We start from the raw sequence: 15913 nt of genomic DNA, 5'->3' as shown, positions 1-15913 counted from the left end.
GAGGATTAACATTCACAAAGAATAAGCTGATTTTATTAGTCACTGTGGAATATGGTCAGAAGGAATGGGGGTATATCTCCAGAAATTAATTGCTCAAACTGAAGAAAATCCATAGGCACATAACATTTCTGTAGAACTGGGGATGAGGAGGAGGAAGAAAGTACTGAAATGAGCAATGGTGGTAAGGAAATACTGGATCTAGAAAAATATGTTGAAACTCATTCAGATTAAGTTATGTACATGGGCTGCTATAGGGTTGGTTACCATAAAGACTTTTCCTCCAAGATTTTTATTTTTATTTTTTTTCTTGATGTCTCTACTGAGCTTAGTATAGGATGAGCAATTTGTAGGATAGTCTGATTTTTAACTCATTTGGATGGGCCCATTGTTACTTCCCTCCTTTTCATGTTAAGTGATTTAGGTGTCTATTGCCTTGAAATTCCTGTTCTGTTGCTTTATAGTAACTCCTTTAGAATTTATTTCATGTATAACTTGGTGTTGATTTTTTTTTTGTAGTTTTGCTTTTCCTTATTCTTTTTTGTCTTTAAGTACTTTAAATATCTCCTAGGTCCTTCATGCTTGTAATGTTTCTACAGAAAACTCCCCTGACAGTCTGATTGGTGTGCCCTTATAGGTTACTCTTTTGTTGCTTGATGTTTTTAATATTCTATCCTTGTCACTGGTTTTCAACAGCTTTGTTATAATATGCCTTAGGGTGTCTGTCTGGTATTATTCTGCTAGGAACTCTTTGGACCTCTCAGAATGTCTGGTTTGTTTCCCAGATTGAGATGATTTTCAACAATTATTTCTTTAAATAAATTTTGTATGCCTTTCTTTTTCTCTTCTCCCTCTGGACGCCTCATGATATGGATATTATTTGTCTCAAAGGACGCTATACTATTTTTTAATTTTTTAAATTCTTTTTCTCCATGTTGTTCTTTTTAAAAATATTTTATTTTATATAATTCTTACATCATTTTTCATTTTTGCACAATGTATGCATTTTCATTTTGGTTATATTCCCCATACAATTGCACCCCCCCCTTATTTTGGCCCTAATCCTTCCTCACCCTGCCCCCCCTCCCAGTGTGTCTCTGGTCCACAGTTGCTTGTTGATTTTGATTTTTACTTTGTATTAATTAGTCTTTTCCTGGTCCCTTATTTAGGTTTTCTAAATTCCTGCTATGAGTGAGACCATCCGGTATTTTTCTTCTTCTTTCTGACTTATTTTGCTGACCATGATCCCTTCTAGCTCCATCCATGTTGCTGCAAACTGCATGTGTTTACCTTTTTTGATTGCTGAGTAATATTCCATTGTGTATATGCACCACATCTTCTTGATCCAGTCATCTATTTTTGGGCATTTGGGTTGTTTCCAAAGCTTAGCTATTGTAAATAGTGCTGCTAGGGGTGCAGGTGCCCTTTGGAATTCATGTTTCTGTGTCCTTTGGGTAAATACCTAGGAGTGGAATTGCTGGATCATATAGAAGCTCTATGTTTAGTAGGTCAAGAAATCTCCACATAGCTCTCCATAGTGGTTGGACCAGTTTGCACTCCCACCAGCAATGCAGGAGAGTTCCTTTTTCTCCACAACCTCGCCAACATTTTTTGTTGCTAGTTTTTTTAATATGTGCCATTCTCACTGATGTAAGATGGTATCTCATTGTAGTTCTGATCTGCATTTCCCTGATTACGAGTGATGTTGAACATTTTTTCATATGCCTGTTGGCCATTTGCATTTCCTCTTTCCTCCAAGATTTTTAAATGTATGCTCTGGGAATACTCTTTTTCTTCCCATAACAATATATTTTCAATTCTTAGAAACAGGTGACAAAGTTTCAGAGAATATTAATGCATTTCCAGAAAGCAACTGGGAGTTGATAGGCATATATACATCCAAGTTTTTGGTAGAAGGTAAGTGTACATGTGTTTTCTGCTGTTTCTAGGAGTTGCTTAACAGGATTAAGCATCAGTTATTGACAGTAGTAACTGTGTTATCAAATGATAATAATTTGTAATTTGTTCCTTCTTTGTCCTCTGTTTTTTTCCACTTCCCCACAAGTATTTTATTTTGCTTCCCAAATAAACTACTTGTACAAAAAAATAGCTCTTGAAAGCCAGAATTTACTTCAATTTTCCTAGAATAAATCTTACATAAGACTCAATTATGTGTTCCAACAGAAGAAAATCCTTAAGACACCAAGATTATTTGTACATACAGCTTAGTGTATTTTATTTCACCAATACTAATTTATACATATTATAATGTAGGTTAAATTAGTTACATGTTATTAAAAAGTGAAGAATTAAAATTACCTGCTGATCAGAATCTGCTTTTAGTACAGATCTATCTGTAATCAGGATCGCCCTGGAGATCTGCCTGTAATGCACAAATCAGTGATTCAGATACCACAGATATGTTTCATTTATAGTTACATAACTACCAGAAGGCATGTTTCAAAGAGTTAAGTCACATTAAAAGTGTCTCCTCCTCAAACCAAGGTCTTGGCTCATGAAAGGAGGATGTGTGACCTGCAGACAATCCCCAGCAGATGCAAAGGAGTTGAAGTTAAGATAGGCTTCCCCAAGACAGGGGTATACTGAAAATATACCCAGAGCAGGGATATACTGAAAATATCTTTGTGAAGTACAGAGTCATGCAGAAGTGCCAATGTAATCACACTGCTAAATTTTCCTAACTTTTACCTTCCCCGGATAGTAAATGGAGGGCTTCTTACCTGTATTGCACATGTGAGCATGTGTTCTCAGAAAAGTAACTGTCTTCCACAAGGAAATGCTTAGCGATTATTCTCTGACCAAATTGATCTATGATTGCTTTACATCTACAAAAAAAGATAAGTATAGCAGAAAGTTCTCATTAATGATTAAATAACTGAAAGAATAACCATAATCAGCTACCAATTTTAAATTGAAAACCAACTTCTAGGCCTCCCTGGTGGCACAAGGGGTTAAGCACAGCACTGTGAGGCAATCCGCAGCCTCTGCAGCAGCCAGGGAGCTACCCACATAGTGCAGCAGACCTCTCCTGCCTCGCCCACTGCTCCCCTTAGCAGTGCAATTTAGTCAGTCTGCCTGTTCTGCTCCCCATTCTGTCTCTGGTGAATCCTCTCACCCTCCCGCATCTCTGGCCTGTACCCCAGTTTTTATATGCACAAATAAATAAATCTTTTTAAATAAGAAAACCAACTTCTTAGATGACATGATTAAAAAATTGCCTAATATCTCACAATCTGGGAAAAAAAACTGACTATACTACAGAATACATATTTTTGTTACTACTTTAGTCTTTTAAACTACAAAATAAACATAAAATAGAATGTAAATACTTATTTCGATGGTGCTAATAAGAATAAAGTTAGGATAGTATTATAGTGTAAGCTTTTCTAATGTTTAGGAATGTGGAAGCCTTTCTTTGTTAGAAAATAGGCTTTTGTTCTTAACATATATAAGGGGAAGAGAAAAGTTTATTAAATAACTTGTTAAATCATTCACAGTCCATAAAAGTCACTAAAGGCTTTTTATTTTGATGTTAAGCATTGCTTTCTCTCTTGTTCAAGAATAGCTGTCTGGTCACATGTGTGATAATGTTTTAAAAAGGAAAAAAGGGTAAAACTTTTAATATCTGTTTCCACTTTACTTCAAAGGAAGATCATAGAAAGATTTCTTTCAAGTACTGTTTCCAAATAAGGAAAACACTTATGCACGAACATTATCAGGTCTCTGTCATCTGATATGTATTGGGACAATGAATCATAGAGAACCCTCCATTGACCTTCTTTCATTGTGTCTAGATAAAAGGATGAAAATTAGAATCCATTCCCTTGCAGTGCCACAAGTTATAAATGTACTTTATAGGGCTCATTATCCAAACTAATGGACTAAGGGCGACATCCTTGAAATGGACTTACCAGCACAGACGACAAAGCCAGTAGGCAATATTTCAGGAAATATATGCAAATGCCTGTGTGTTTGCTATAACTTTTTATTATGGAAATATCACAAGTTACTTTTGTCACAGCTTCTCCTTTTGGGACCAGATTATTTCATTAAAAAATATATGTTCCTCCTCACAAAATGCAAGCAAATAATTTCAAACTTTATCATATTTTAAATATATTGGTATAAATTATGTTACACCAAATCAAAAATAAGGAAAATAAGAGGTATTTACCAGGCATAAAAAATAAAATGAACAGCTAAAAATGATGAATACCCAAGACAAATGGTAAGAGGAATTTAGTGGGTATTTCCTAAAAACACATTATAAAATACTGATATGCTTGAAAAAATGGCATGCCACTATAATCCAGATAGACCATGATATGTAGTGACATTAGATAAACATAATATATATTTTAAAGAATTAAAAACACATTAACATATTGCACTAATATTTGGGTGATTTTTCCAATATAACTTCCACTTCCTTTCCTATGAATGTCCTTGCATTTCATTAAAACAGAGCTCTTGTCTTATAAAATATGTAACTATCAATATAAGGTATTTATACCAAGACAGTATTTTCCAAAATAATAATTTATTTAAAAACTGAAAAGATATTCAGTCCTCTGTTTAAAACAGTCTTAAACAATTTAACACAAGATACATTAGGCAAGAGAGAAGAGATCTGCTTATCTATGATGAAACATTGATCCCTGTTTGTCCTGGAAGCACTGACAAGCTTTTTTCTTACCTTAATTACTAGACTATAAGGAAGTCAAGCAGGAATAGTTTGGGTAGAAAAAAGGGGATGTGAAAGTCTTCTATATCTTGATAGGGATTGGGTTATACAGATTTATCATTTGTCAAAATTCAGGTAGTGAGCACTTCAGATTTGGACATGTCAATGCATGTAAATTTTACATGAAAAGCAATGGCTCAAAACTAATATTAAACTCTAAATAATGATACACTTGCTTAAGTGGTTAGGGGGAAATCATAATGATACCTCAAATTTACAGTGACATGTTTTTAAAAGAATTAATAGATTTTCATCCTAAAATTCTTTTAACATGGGCATAGACTTAAAAAAAAGATCTTAAAATGCTGGAATAAAATTAGGGGTATAAATTAGGAGAGAGGTATTGGTATAAATCCTAGAGTCTAATCTAAGTCTTTGCATAGGACTCCCATTAAAATTAACCACAAAATTAAACCTGGCACTAAGGCTTTTTTTTAAAAAAAGATTTATTTTTATTTACTTATGCATACAAGAACTGGGGTCTAGGCCAGAGGTGTGGCAGGTGATGATTCACCAGGGATGGAGTGGGAAGCAGAACAGACAGATCTACTGAGATACACTGCTGAAGGGAGCAGCTGACAAGACAGGAGAGCTCTGCTGAGCCATGTGGGTTAGTTCCTTTGCCGGGCATAGAACTCAGGCCACAGTGGCTGGCAATAGCTTGATAGCGCTGTGATTTTAACCCCTGTACTACCAGGGAGGCCGATGGCCCTAAAGCTTTTATGGAGAACTCCATGCTTTATAGACTTCCAAACACTAACAGAGTGCTTTGGTGGTAGCTATTCCTTTTGTTTACAGGTAGGCATTAGTTTTACAAGTAATGCTATTAGAAAGAATTACTGAGGATTACTCAAAAGAGAGGTATGTGGGAATGGGGATTAGGTAGCTCAATTATGCAAGGACAGAATGCTAGGAAGATATCCATTTTCACCATTGGTATTCAACATGGTATTGAACTATTAGCTAGAACAATTAGACAAGAGAAAAATACAAAAGCAATCTGAATTTGGAAAAAAAAAAGTAATGCTATTATTATTTGCAGATGACATGATAATATATAGGGGCACCCTCAAGATACCACAGAAAAACTATTTGAGCAATAAATCAGCTTAGCAAAGTGGCAGGGTATAAAATCAATACACAAAAATCAATTGCCTTCCTATACACAAACTATGAGATAGAATATGAAGAAATGAAGAAAGTGATCTCATTTACAATTACACCAAAAAAATTAAATACCTATGAGTAAACCTAACAAAGGAGGTACAAGATCAATACAAAGAAAACTATAAGACATTGTTGAAAGAAACAGAAGACACAAGGAAATGGAAAGATATTCCCTGCTCATGAATTGGAAGAGTCAACATTGTTAAATTGCCATTCCACCAAAAAAAATAAGTGGATTCACTGAAGTCCCAATAATAATATTAATGGCACACTGCAAAGAAGTGGAGCAAATACTATTGAAATTCACATGGAATCACAAAAGACCCTAAATAGCAGAGGCAATTTTGACAGAAGAAAGGGAATGGAGGAATCAAACTTCTAGATGTCAAGCTATATTATAAAGCCACAATAATTAAAAAAGCCTGGTACTGGAACAAAAACGGACACACACCATTGGAACAGAACTGAAAGCCCAGAAACAAACTCACACCTATATGGAAAGTAAATCTAGGGCAAAGGAGCCAGTATATACACTGGGCTAAGAATAGCCTCTTTAATAAATGGCGTTGGGGAAACTGGACAGCTATATGCAAAAGAATACTATCATACCAATATACAAAAATCAATTCAAAGTGGATAAAAGACTTGGATGTAAAGCCTGAAACCATAAAAGATATGTAAGAAAACATAGACAAAACATTTCGTGATATAAGCTTTAGTGATGCCTTTATGGATTCATCCCCAACAGTAAGAAAAACAAACAAGAAGATAAACAACTGGGACTCCATCAAACTGAAAAACTTCAGTACAAAGAAACCATGACTACAATGAAATGACACCCTTCTGAATGGGAGAAAATATTTTCACACTATACATCTGACAAAGGACAGATATCAAAGATAAACAAAGAACTCATAAAACTCTACAAAAAGAAATAAGCCAATAAAAAAAAAAAACTGGGCAGAACTAAACACACTTCTCCAAAGATGACACACAAACTGCCAACAGGCACATGAAAAAATGCTCACCATCACTTATCTTTAAGGAGATGCAAACCAAAACCACAATGAGATACCTTCTAACAACTATGAGAATGGCTCATATCAAAAAGACCAGAAACAAGTGCTGGTGAGGATGTGGAGAAAAGGGAACCTTGCTACACTGCTGATGGGAATGCAAACTGGGCCCGCTCTTATGGAAAGCAATATGGAGGTGTCTCAAAACATTACAAGTGGATCTGCCCTTCAATGGAGTAATTCCACTATGTACCTACCCCCAAAATTAAAAAAACAACAACAACACTAATTCGAAAGGCAACTTGCACTCCCTTATTTATTGCAGCACTATTTACTATCGCTAAACTATAGAAACAATCTATGTGCCTCCAAATGGATGAGTAGATCAAGATGTGGTATACATACACAATAGAATATTAGATAAAGGGGCCTCCCTCGTGGTACAAGGGGTTAAGCACCGTACCATGAAGCAATCCGCACCTTCTGCAGCATGAGTTCGATCCCCGGCCGGCCAGGGAGAAACCCACATGGCGAGCCAGGCAGATCTCTCCTGTCTCGCCCGCTGCTCCCCTCAGCAGTGTATTTCAGTCAGTCTGCCTGTTCTGTACCCCACTCTGTCTCTGGTGAATCCTCTCACCCTCTGCATCTCTGGCCTGTACCCCAGCTCTTCTTTGCATAGATAAATAAATCTTTAAAAAAAAGAATAGTAGATCAAGATGTGGTATATATACACAATAGAATATTACTCAGCAATCAAAAAGATATAAACTCATGCCATTTGCAGCAACATGAATGAGAGCTGGAAGGGATAATATTAAATAAAATAAGTCAGAAGGAGAAAGATAAATATCAGATGGTGTCACTAATATGTAGAATATAAAGTAAGTGAAAATAAGAGTGTGAGGGCCTCCCTGGTGGCGCAAGGGGTTAAGCACCATACTATGAAGCAATCCGTAGCCTCTGCAGCATGAGTTCGATCCCCAGCCGGCCAGGGAGAAACCCACATGGCAAAGCAGACCTCTCCTGTTTCGCCTGCTGCTCCCCTCAGCAGTGTATTTCAGTCAATCTGCCTGTGTTCTGCTCCCCGTTCTGTCTCTGGTGAATCCTCTCACTCCCCTGCATCTCTGGCCTGTACCCCTGCTCTTGTATGCATACATAAATCTTTAAAAAAAAAAGTGTGAGAAAGATAAGCTTAAAAACTAACCTGCGACAGCTGACTACAGAACTGAAGCACCAAGGGGGGAAGGGAGAAGAAGTGGGTAAGAACAATGGACTATGGTAGTATGTACACTATGGTGGTAATATCTGACGAGGGCATCCAAATATTACCTAAATTAGGGACTCCCCGGTGGCGCAGCGGTTGGGCACTGGGCTGCGAAGCTGCCCGCAGCCTCTGCAGCGCCAGTTAGATCCCCGGCTGCTCCCCGGCCACCAGAGGAGGGTCCCACATGGCGCGCGGACCTCTCCTGCCGCCCGCTGCTCCCCTCAGCAGTGTACTTCGGTCCTTCTGCCTGCTCTGCTCCCCGCTCTGGCTCTGGTGAATTCTCTCACCCTCCCGCGCTTCTGACTGTACCCAGTACTTGTATAATTAAATAAACGAATGAATGGATAAATAAATAAATAAATCTTAAAAAAAAACAAATATTACCTCAATTAAATAAATCTATTTTAAAAAAGACTCAAACTTACATATAATTATATCTCAATGTGGTAATAATAACTTTATTAGTGTTTTGCATATGTGGCTTCACATTCTAAATGAGCTGTATGAAATTAATACCAATAAAACTATAAAGACAATTACTGGCTAAAAAAAAAAGAGAAACAGAAAATTTGAGCAGACTAGATACAGGTAAGGAAACTGATCAGTAATCAAGATTCCCCATGAAACAAAGTGCAGGAGCAGATACTTCAGTAGTAAGTTCTTTCAAGTTTTCAAATAGGAATTAATATCTATTTCAAACTCTTTCCAAAAAATTGAAAAGTAGGGATAACTTCCAAACATATTCTATGCAGCCAACATTACCCTGACTCAAAAACCAGCCTAGGACATCACACAGAAAATAGAATACTATAAAGCATTATCTCTGATGAATGAGGATACAAAAATCCTCAACACAATACAAACGATTCATTTCAACAACACTTCAAAAGAATCATACACTATGATCAAGTGGGATTTTTCCAATCATGCAAGAATGTTTTCAACATACGTGAATCAATAAATGTGATATACATATTTATTTTTTTCCACACCAATAAATGGAAAAAGAAAAATCTTATAATCATCTTAAGAGAAGACATACAGAAAAAGCATTTGTAAGACTCAACACCAAAATCAAAACCAAATTTTCCAATTTAAAAGTAAGATTATTTTATTATTTATTTCTCATAAGTTTAGGTTGTTGTTTAGACCTATCCATTCCTTTGAAGGTATACTGGAAGTCACCTGTGAAATGGAATCATGACCAACATTTTTTCTTGTGTAAAAATGTAAACTGTTGATTCTACGACATTAATAGATTTCAAGTATTTTGTGTTTTCAGTTTCTTCTTGAATCAAAATTGTAAATATAAATTGCTCTCTTATTTGTTCTGTATCTCTAAGATTTTCCTTTATTTTTGTTCAAAATATGGTTACCATATCTTAAATTATCATGTTAGTTTTTCCTATGTGAATAATTGTATCCCCTTCACATTCATATGGCTATTCCACTTCCACACTTCAGATGTAAAATGATGTCCTGTGCTTTGCACGTTATTGGACATCGTTGTTCTGTGCTTTGTCAATTTTATTAGTATTTTGAAGAAAGCAAATTTGAGTTGTCTATTCTATCTTTGTGTTCTATATTATTAACACTTATTAATATACATACATTACTATTATTCTTTCTCTTTTCTATTTTTCTCTTTCCTCTATTTCCTATTGGGTTTACAACTTACTTACATTAAGTTTTCTATTATAAATGAAGCAATTAAAACTATACATTTCCCTCTTCTGTTTGTGTTTTCTCTTAATATTTGACACAATTTTCTTTTATTCACTTCTAAATATGCTGTACCTCTCATTATATATATATATATATTATCTAAGACTATCTAGAAGAAACTATTATCTACAATGCAAATTTTATATTATACAAAAAAATCTATTATAAATTTGAAAAGAAAATGTGTCAATTTATACTGAAGTTTCTGGATGAAACGGTGATTCTCAGAGGAGGAGGAGAAGGAAGAAAATCAGAATCACACCTGGGGGACTTTTTCAAATTTAAGTACCCCTGGAGATTCTGATAAGCTCCCAAATCCCAGGAAAGAATCACCCTCTAAGTGTGGCACCACTACTGCTATATCATTATTGTGCTACACAATGAAAAGTCAAGAGCTATTGCTACAGAATGAATACTGGTTTCTACAGAAATTGAGGTGATGGTCATACATTTCTCCATGAGTGTGGTAAGTGATAACTCATCTGATAGTCTCAATATGAAGCACTAAGGTTCTAGCCTGAGCAAAACTGTTCAAACCAAGATGGTTAAGTTAGTGAAAAGATTTGTTTTCCCCTTAGATATGTGATTTACTGTTATTTATTAGACCTATTTGGGGGCAACAATAAAGATAGAAATATTGATTCAATGCCAAGACTTAGACTTTGTATTATAAAGATTAATGTAAAAAAAATTAGATGACAATGGAATATGGCAAAATAAAACAGAACTGCCAGAGACATTAAAATACCCTCCTGTCATCCCTTCTACAGGAAACTAAGGAAGCCATTAAAGATTAACAACACTTCAGACTTAGCTGAGGGCCTTGTTGTGACTCATAAATAGTAAACTGAAGAGGAACATGATAGGAGTTCCCAGTTACAAGGATACAATGACAACACTGATCATAAAAGTCAGTGAAGTTATCTGCACAATGAAGGAGACTGTAACTAAAACAAAGAGATATCCTACAGAGTGGAGAAAAGATTTGCAAACTATACATCTGACAAGGGACTAATATCAAAGATCTACAAAGAGCTCATACAATTCAAAAAAAGAAACAACCCAATCAAGAAATGGGCAGAGGACTTAAACAGGCACTTCTCCAAAGATGACATACAGATAAGCCAGTAGTCACATGAAAAAATGCTCATTATCACTTATTAACAGGAAAACACAAATCAAAACCACAAAAGATACCATCTTATAACAGTGAGAATGGCTCACATCGGAATGAACAGAAACTACAAATGTTAGTGGGGGTGAGGGGAAAAAGGAACCCTCCTAGATTGTTGGTGGAAATGTAGACTGGTCCAATCCTTATGGAAAGCAGTACAGAGTTTTCTCAAAAGACTAAAGATGAATCTGCCATATGACCCAGTAATTCCACTCCTAGGTATCCACCCCTCAAAAACAAAAACACCCCTTCAAAAGGAAATTTGCACCCCTATGTTCATAGCTGTACTATTTACAATAGCCAAGATGTAGAAACAACCTAAGTGCCCCAAAACAGAAGAGTGTATAAAGATAGTGTGGTATATATACACAATGGAATATTACTCACCAATCAAAAAAGACAAACTTGTGCCATTTGCAGCAACATGGATAGAGTTGGAAAAGATAATGCTAAGTTAAATAAGTCAGAAGGAGAAAGATAAATACTGGATGGTGTGACTAATATGTGGAATACAGAGAAACCAAAACTAAGAACCAGAAAAAGACAACCTTAAAAGCCAACTCTTTAAAAACTGACTATACAACTGAAGCATCTAAAGAGGGGGGAAGAGTAGGAACAAAGAGAAAAAGGAAGCACAAGACTATGGTGGTAGACTATGTGGTAATCTGGTGGTGGGTATGCTATGGTGGCAATACCCAATGTGGAGAATTTTAATGTTAACACAAATAAAAAGATACATTATTTTTAAAAAGTAGAAAATAAAGAATCAGTGAAGTTAGAACATTTCTAGAACTGAACTTTCTAAATCAAAAAATTACAAGTTACCCAGCTTTTAATTCAATGACATGAAGTCATAAATGTGAAAATTATAAAGAAGAGAACAATCAACAAAATAAAAAATCTTTACCTGGAATTTGGTCCAGAAGAGAAAAATATCATTAAAAACATGTGTCCAATGTATGATCTTCAGAATTAATATCATGACTAATTATATGGTAAGGAACATAGAAATCACATATGATATAATTAAAAGGAAAATAAATTAAGGAAATTAGAAGCTTCCTAATCATTGAAAGAAGCAATATAATTATCCCTATTTACAATGCCCTTCCATGCTTTCTCAAAAACATTAGTTCATATGCCTCCTCTTTGATGAAACCATTCCAAAATTCTGCCTCTCATTTATTTTTCTTTGATAAAACTCCACTCCAAAAGTTTCAGACATTAACAGATTACCCCAAGTCTACAGTTCTCTGCTCTTAGCAATCCCAAGCTCTTTATCCATACTTTTAACTGCTCATTAACTACTTCTTTCTGGATAGATGTCAAACCATTTTTCAAATTATCATGCCCCAAACTGCTACCCCCCATTCAACCCCTATTTTTATTTTTACTTATCTTTACTTCTCTATTTTTACCTCTTAGTACAGTGGTTGGCATCTGGTTGTTATGCCACACATTTTTATGTTTAACAAATGAAAATAAAAATATCTTGTCCTTAAGGAGTTCCCAATATAACAAAGATGCAGACACAGGTAATTAAAAGAAAATGCCCAAGTCCATTGATAAAAAAATGGGACAGAGCACCACAAAAATACCAAGAGAAGTTGTCTAACTCAGTTTATTGGGGAAGCAGTGGCATATCAGGGAATGTTTTTCAGAGGAATTGATGCATTAGCTACTTTTAAAGCATGAGAACCCCTTTAAAGCAAGCAAATAAAGCATTTCAGGTACAAGGAAGCATTTTTAGGGGTACAGAAACAAATAAGAAGCAAGCAGGTACATGGAACACAATCAGATCAATGATAATTCACAATAAAATAAGCAAGAGACATAAGCCTAGAGAAGCAGGCAAAGGCCAGATTCCAGAGTGGCAGATCTCTCCTGTCTTGCCCGCTGCTCCCCTCAGCAGTGTACTTCAGTCAGTCCGCCTGTTCTGCTCCCCACTCTGTCTCTGGTGAATCCTCTCACCCTCCCGTGCCTCTGGCCTGTACCCCAGTTCTTATATAAAGAAATAAATATTTAACCAAAAAAAATGATATAAAGCAACCGAAGATTTTTATACAATGAGGGACAGAAACAGATTTACATATTGAACAGACCTCAATGTATAATTATTACATTAATCTATTTGTTCTTTAATGTCTCCAAGTAGACTCTAAAGTCTATGAGAACAAAGACCATATTTGTATTTTTCTCTGCTGTATTTCTAGTACCTGACACACAGAAAACAACTGATGCCTGTTGAATGAATGACTGAATGGCTGATGAAAATATTTTGCTTGTGTGAATAGTGGACAGACAGAAACAAACATACAGAATCTCTGATTTAGAAGGTAAAGAATCTTTTTCTAACAGCATTTTTCCTCTAAGATACTGTCAGAATTACGAACTTCAAAGTAGCAAATCTAATATTGTTATTTACCCACTTAAAATAACCACTTATTATAGTACAAATTCCTTAGTATAGCACTGAAGTATCTTCACAATTTATTTCTTCCATAGGATCCCACAGTACCCAATTTCATTAATAATTCCTTCTAGTAAACACATATGAAGTTCTTACTATGTGGTCAAAAAGTTCTACCAGCTTGTGCTCGCTTCGGCAGCACATATACTAAAAAAAGTTCTACCAGCTTTATCTGCTTACTCAATACCCAGTGAGATCAGTATTGTCATGTCTCACTTTAAAAATAAAGAAAATAGAGTTCAGAGAGTTCAAACACCTTATTAAAATTCACTCAGCCAGTAAATGAGGAAAGCAGAATACAGGTCCAGATCCAACTATTGAGCCTGCATCCTTACTACTCTCTCTTTGTACACAAGGGCACAGTCCATGTTTTAGTCATCTCTTTTTCACCACAGCAACTAAATATGGTGTGGTTAAATATATAGACGATTATCACTACCATTTTGCAAATGGGACATGTTAAAATCAGAAATTCAGAGATGTTCCTACAATAGCAAATGGTAATAATAGTCACCTCATGCTTGGTCTAACACACTATTAATTTCTAACTTCCAAGTATCTGGAAAAAGGTTAGTTTTTTCTGACATCAGAAAAAAGATAAATCCAAGAAAGTCATAGCAGGAAATTAAGTGAGAAACAGAGTCCTGAGTGATAGACAACTGAAGTACATAAGAAGCAATAGCTGACATATTAGATTCAGACTACTGGTTATAGACATATTTGGTCCAAGGTCATTTTTACCCTAACGTAATATTAAATATTATATTGCACTAAATGACAAAATCTAATGTATAGGAGTTTTACATGGTCAGCACAGCTGCAAAGAAAAAGAGAGCTGTTCAGCAAGAACACTCAGCTTTTCTAAAAACAGTCAACAAAGGGGTTCAGTCTTAGGATTTAGTGACAGGGTATAGAAAAGAAACACCAGAAGTCACATCCTTTGAAAATTAAGAAAGCAAAGTCAGTGAACAGTCAGTATGGATCACAGAAAAAGCAAATGAAAAACCGAATCTAGCTGAAAAAAGTATGCATTTGGTTATATATTCCGTATTTCCTCTCAACGTTTGTACATTACTTTGATGTGTAATCACAAGATGGTCATTAATGACTTCTTTCAGTTTTCCTCAATGTAAGGTGAAAATGAAAAAAAAAGCTACCTTCAGTCTTTAATCTTCATCATTTAACATATAACTATGGAATATAATGGGTGATCTGAACCTACCTTGGTTCTGGAAAATACAGGAGTGAGAACTCATATTTTCTTATAGGAAATTTACGAATAATCATGCAAGTGAACCCAAATGGAGATGGGGGGAGCTGGCAAAGGGTTCTTATATTGTCTGTGGGATTAGTAAATATACTTCAACCTTAGATTGGAAGAATGAGTAGGTCTTAAGTACACAAAAGAAGACAGAAGATGTCAAGTGTTCCACATAAAAAAATAGGGAAAGAAAGGCAATCCAAGACCATAAAAAGACAGATGCAAATCTTCACAGACCTCCTTCTTAATGTTCCAATTCCATGTAGAATAAACAATTTTTGAGTCAACCTGGACTCCTTAAAAAGAAATGTATGATGCATATGCCCAAATACAAGGTCAAGATTTTTCATTAAAAAAAATATGCCTCCCTTTGTACTCACAAAGTCCTGTAAAAGTATGTTCTAGGGCCTCCCCAGTGGCACAGTGGTTGAGAGCTGGGCTGCGAAGCTGCCCACAGCCTCTGCAGCATCGGTTCGATCCCCGGCCACCAGCGAGGGTCCCACATGGCACAACAAACCTCTCCTGCCACGCCTACTGCTCCCCTCAGCAGTGTGTTTCGTCGTCTGTCTGTTCTGTTCTCCGCTCTGGCTCTGGTGAATTCTCTCACCCTCCCGTGCTTCTGACTGTACCCAGTGCTTGTATAAATAAATAAATAAATAAATCTTTAAAAAAAAAGTATGTTCTACTACTTAGCTCTCTTATTTGATTTTGAACAACAAAGTAGTATTTAGGAAAGATACAGTATCCTGAGCCTTTAATCAATGACAGCTTTAGATATCTATAGAGACTACCTGACTTGAAGGAAATAATTTATTTTTTTTTTTAAAGATTTATTTTATTGGGACCTCCCTGGTGGTGAAGCAGGTTGAGGGCAGTGCTGCGAAGCTGTCCACAGCCTCTGCAGCGCCGGTTCGATTCCTGGCTGGCCAGGGAGATACCCACATGGCGTGGAGGGGTCTGCCACTGCTACCCTCAGCAGTGTCTTCGGTCCATCTGCCTGTTCTGCTCCCCACTCTATCTCTGATGAATCCTCTCACCCTCCCACGCCTCTGGCCTGTACCCCAGTTCTTATAT

The 15913-nt window shown here is 36.0% G+C and overlaps 1 protein-coding gene across 1 annotated transcript in view; it reads right to left on the bottom strand.

Moving 5' to 3' along the window:
* Nucleotides 1–15913, bottom strand: part of CHM (CHM Rab escort protein) — a 162225-nt gene that overhangs the window by 42886 nt on the left and 103426 nt on the right. Inside the window, exons 6-7 of the mRNA XM_037511626.2 lie at nucleotides 2739–2843; nucleotides 2317–2380 (exon numbers count right to left, since the gene is read on the bottom strand). Coding sequence (XP_037367523.1) covers nucleotides 2317–2380; nucleotides 2739–2843 — 169 coding nt within the window. The remainder of the gene's footprint in view (nucleotides 1–2316; nucleotides 2381–2738; nucleotides 2844–15913) is intronic.

Source organism: Talpa occidentalis, unplaced genomic scaffold, assembly GCF_014898055.3.
Source record: "Talpa occidentalis isolate TD23 unplaced genomic scaffold, MPIMG_talOcc4v2.1 talOcc4.15, whole genome shotgun sequence".
Lineage (NCBI taxonomy): Eukaryota > Metazoa > Chordata > Mammalia > Eulipotyphla > Talpidae > Talpa > Talpa occidentalis.
Note: the sequence above shows the minus strand (reverse complement) of the source record. Positions and strands in the feature narration are given on the sequence as shown.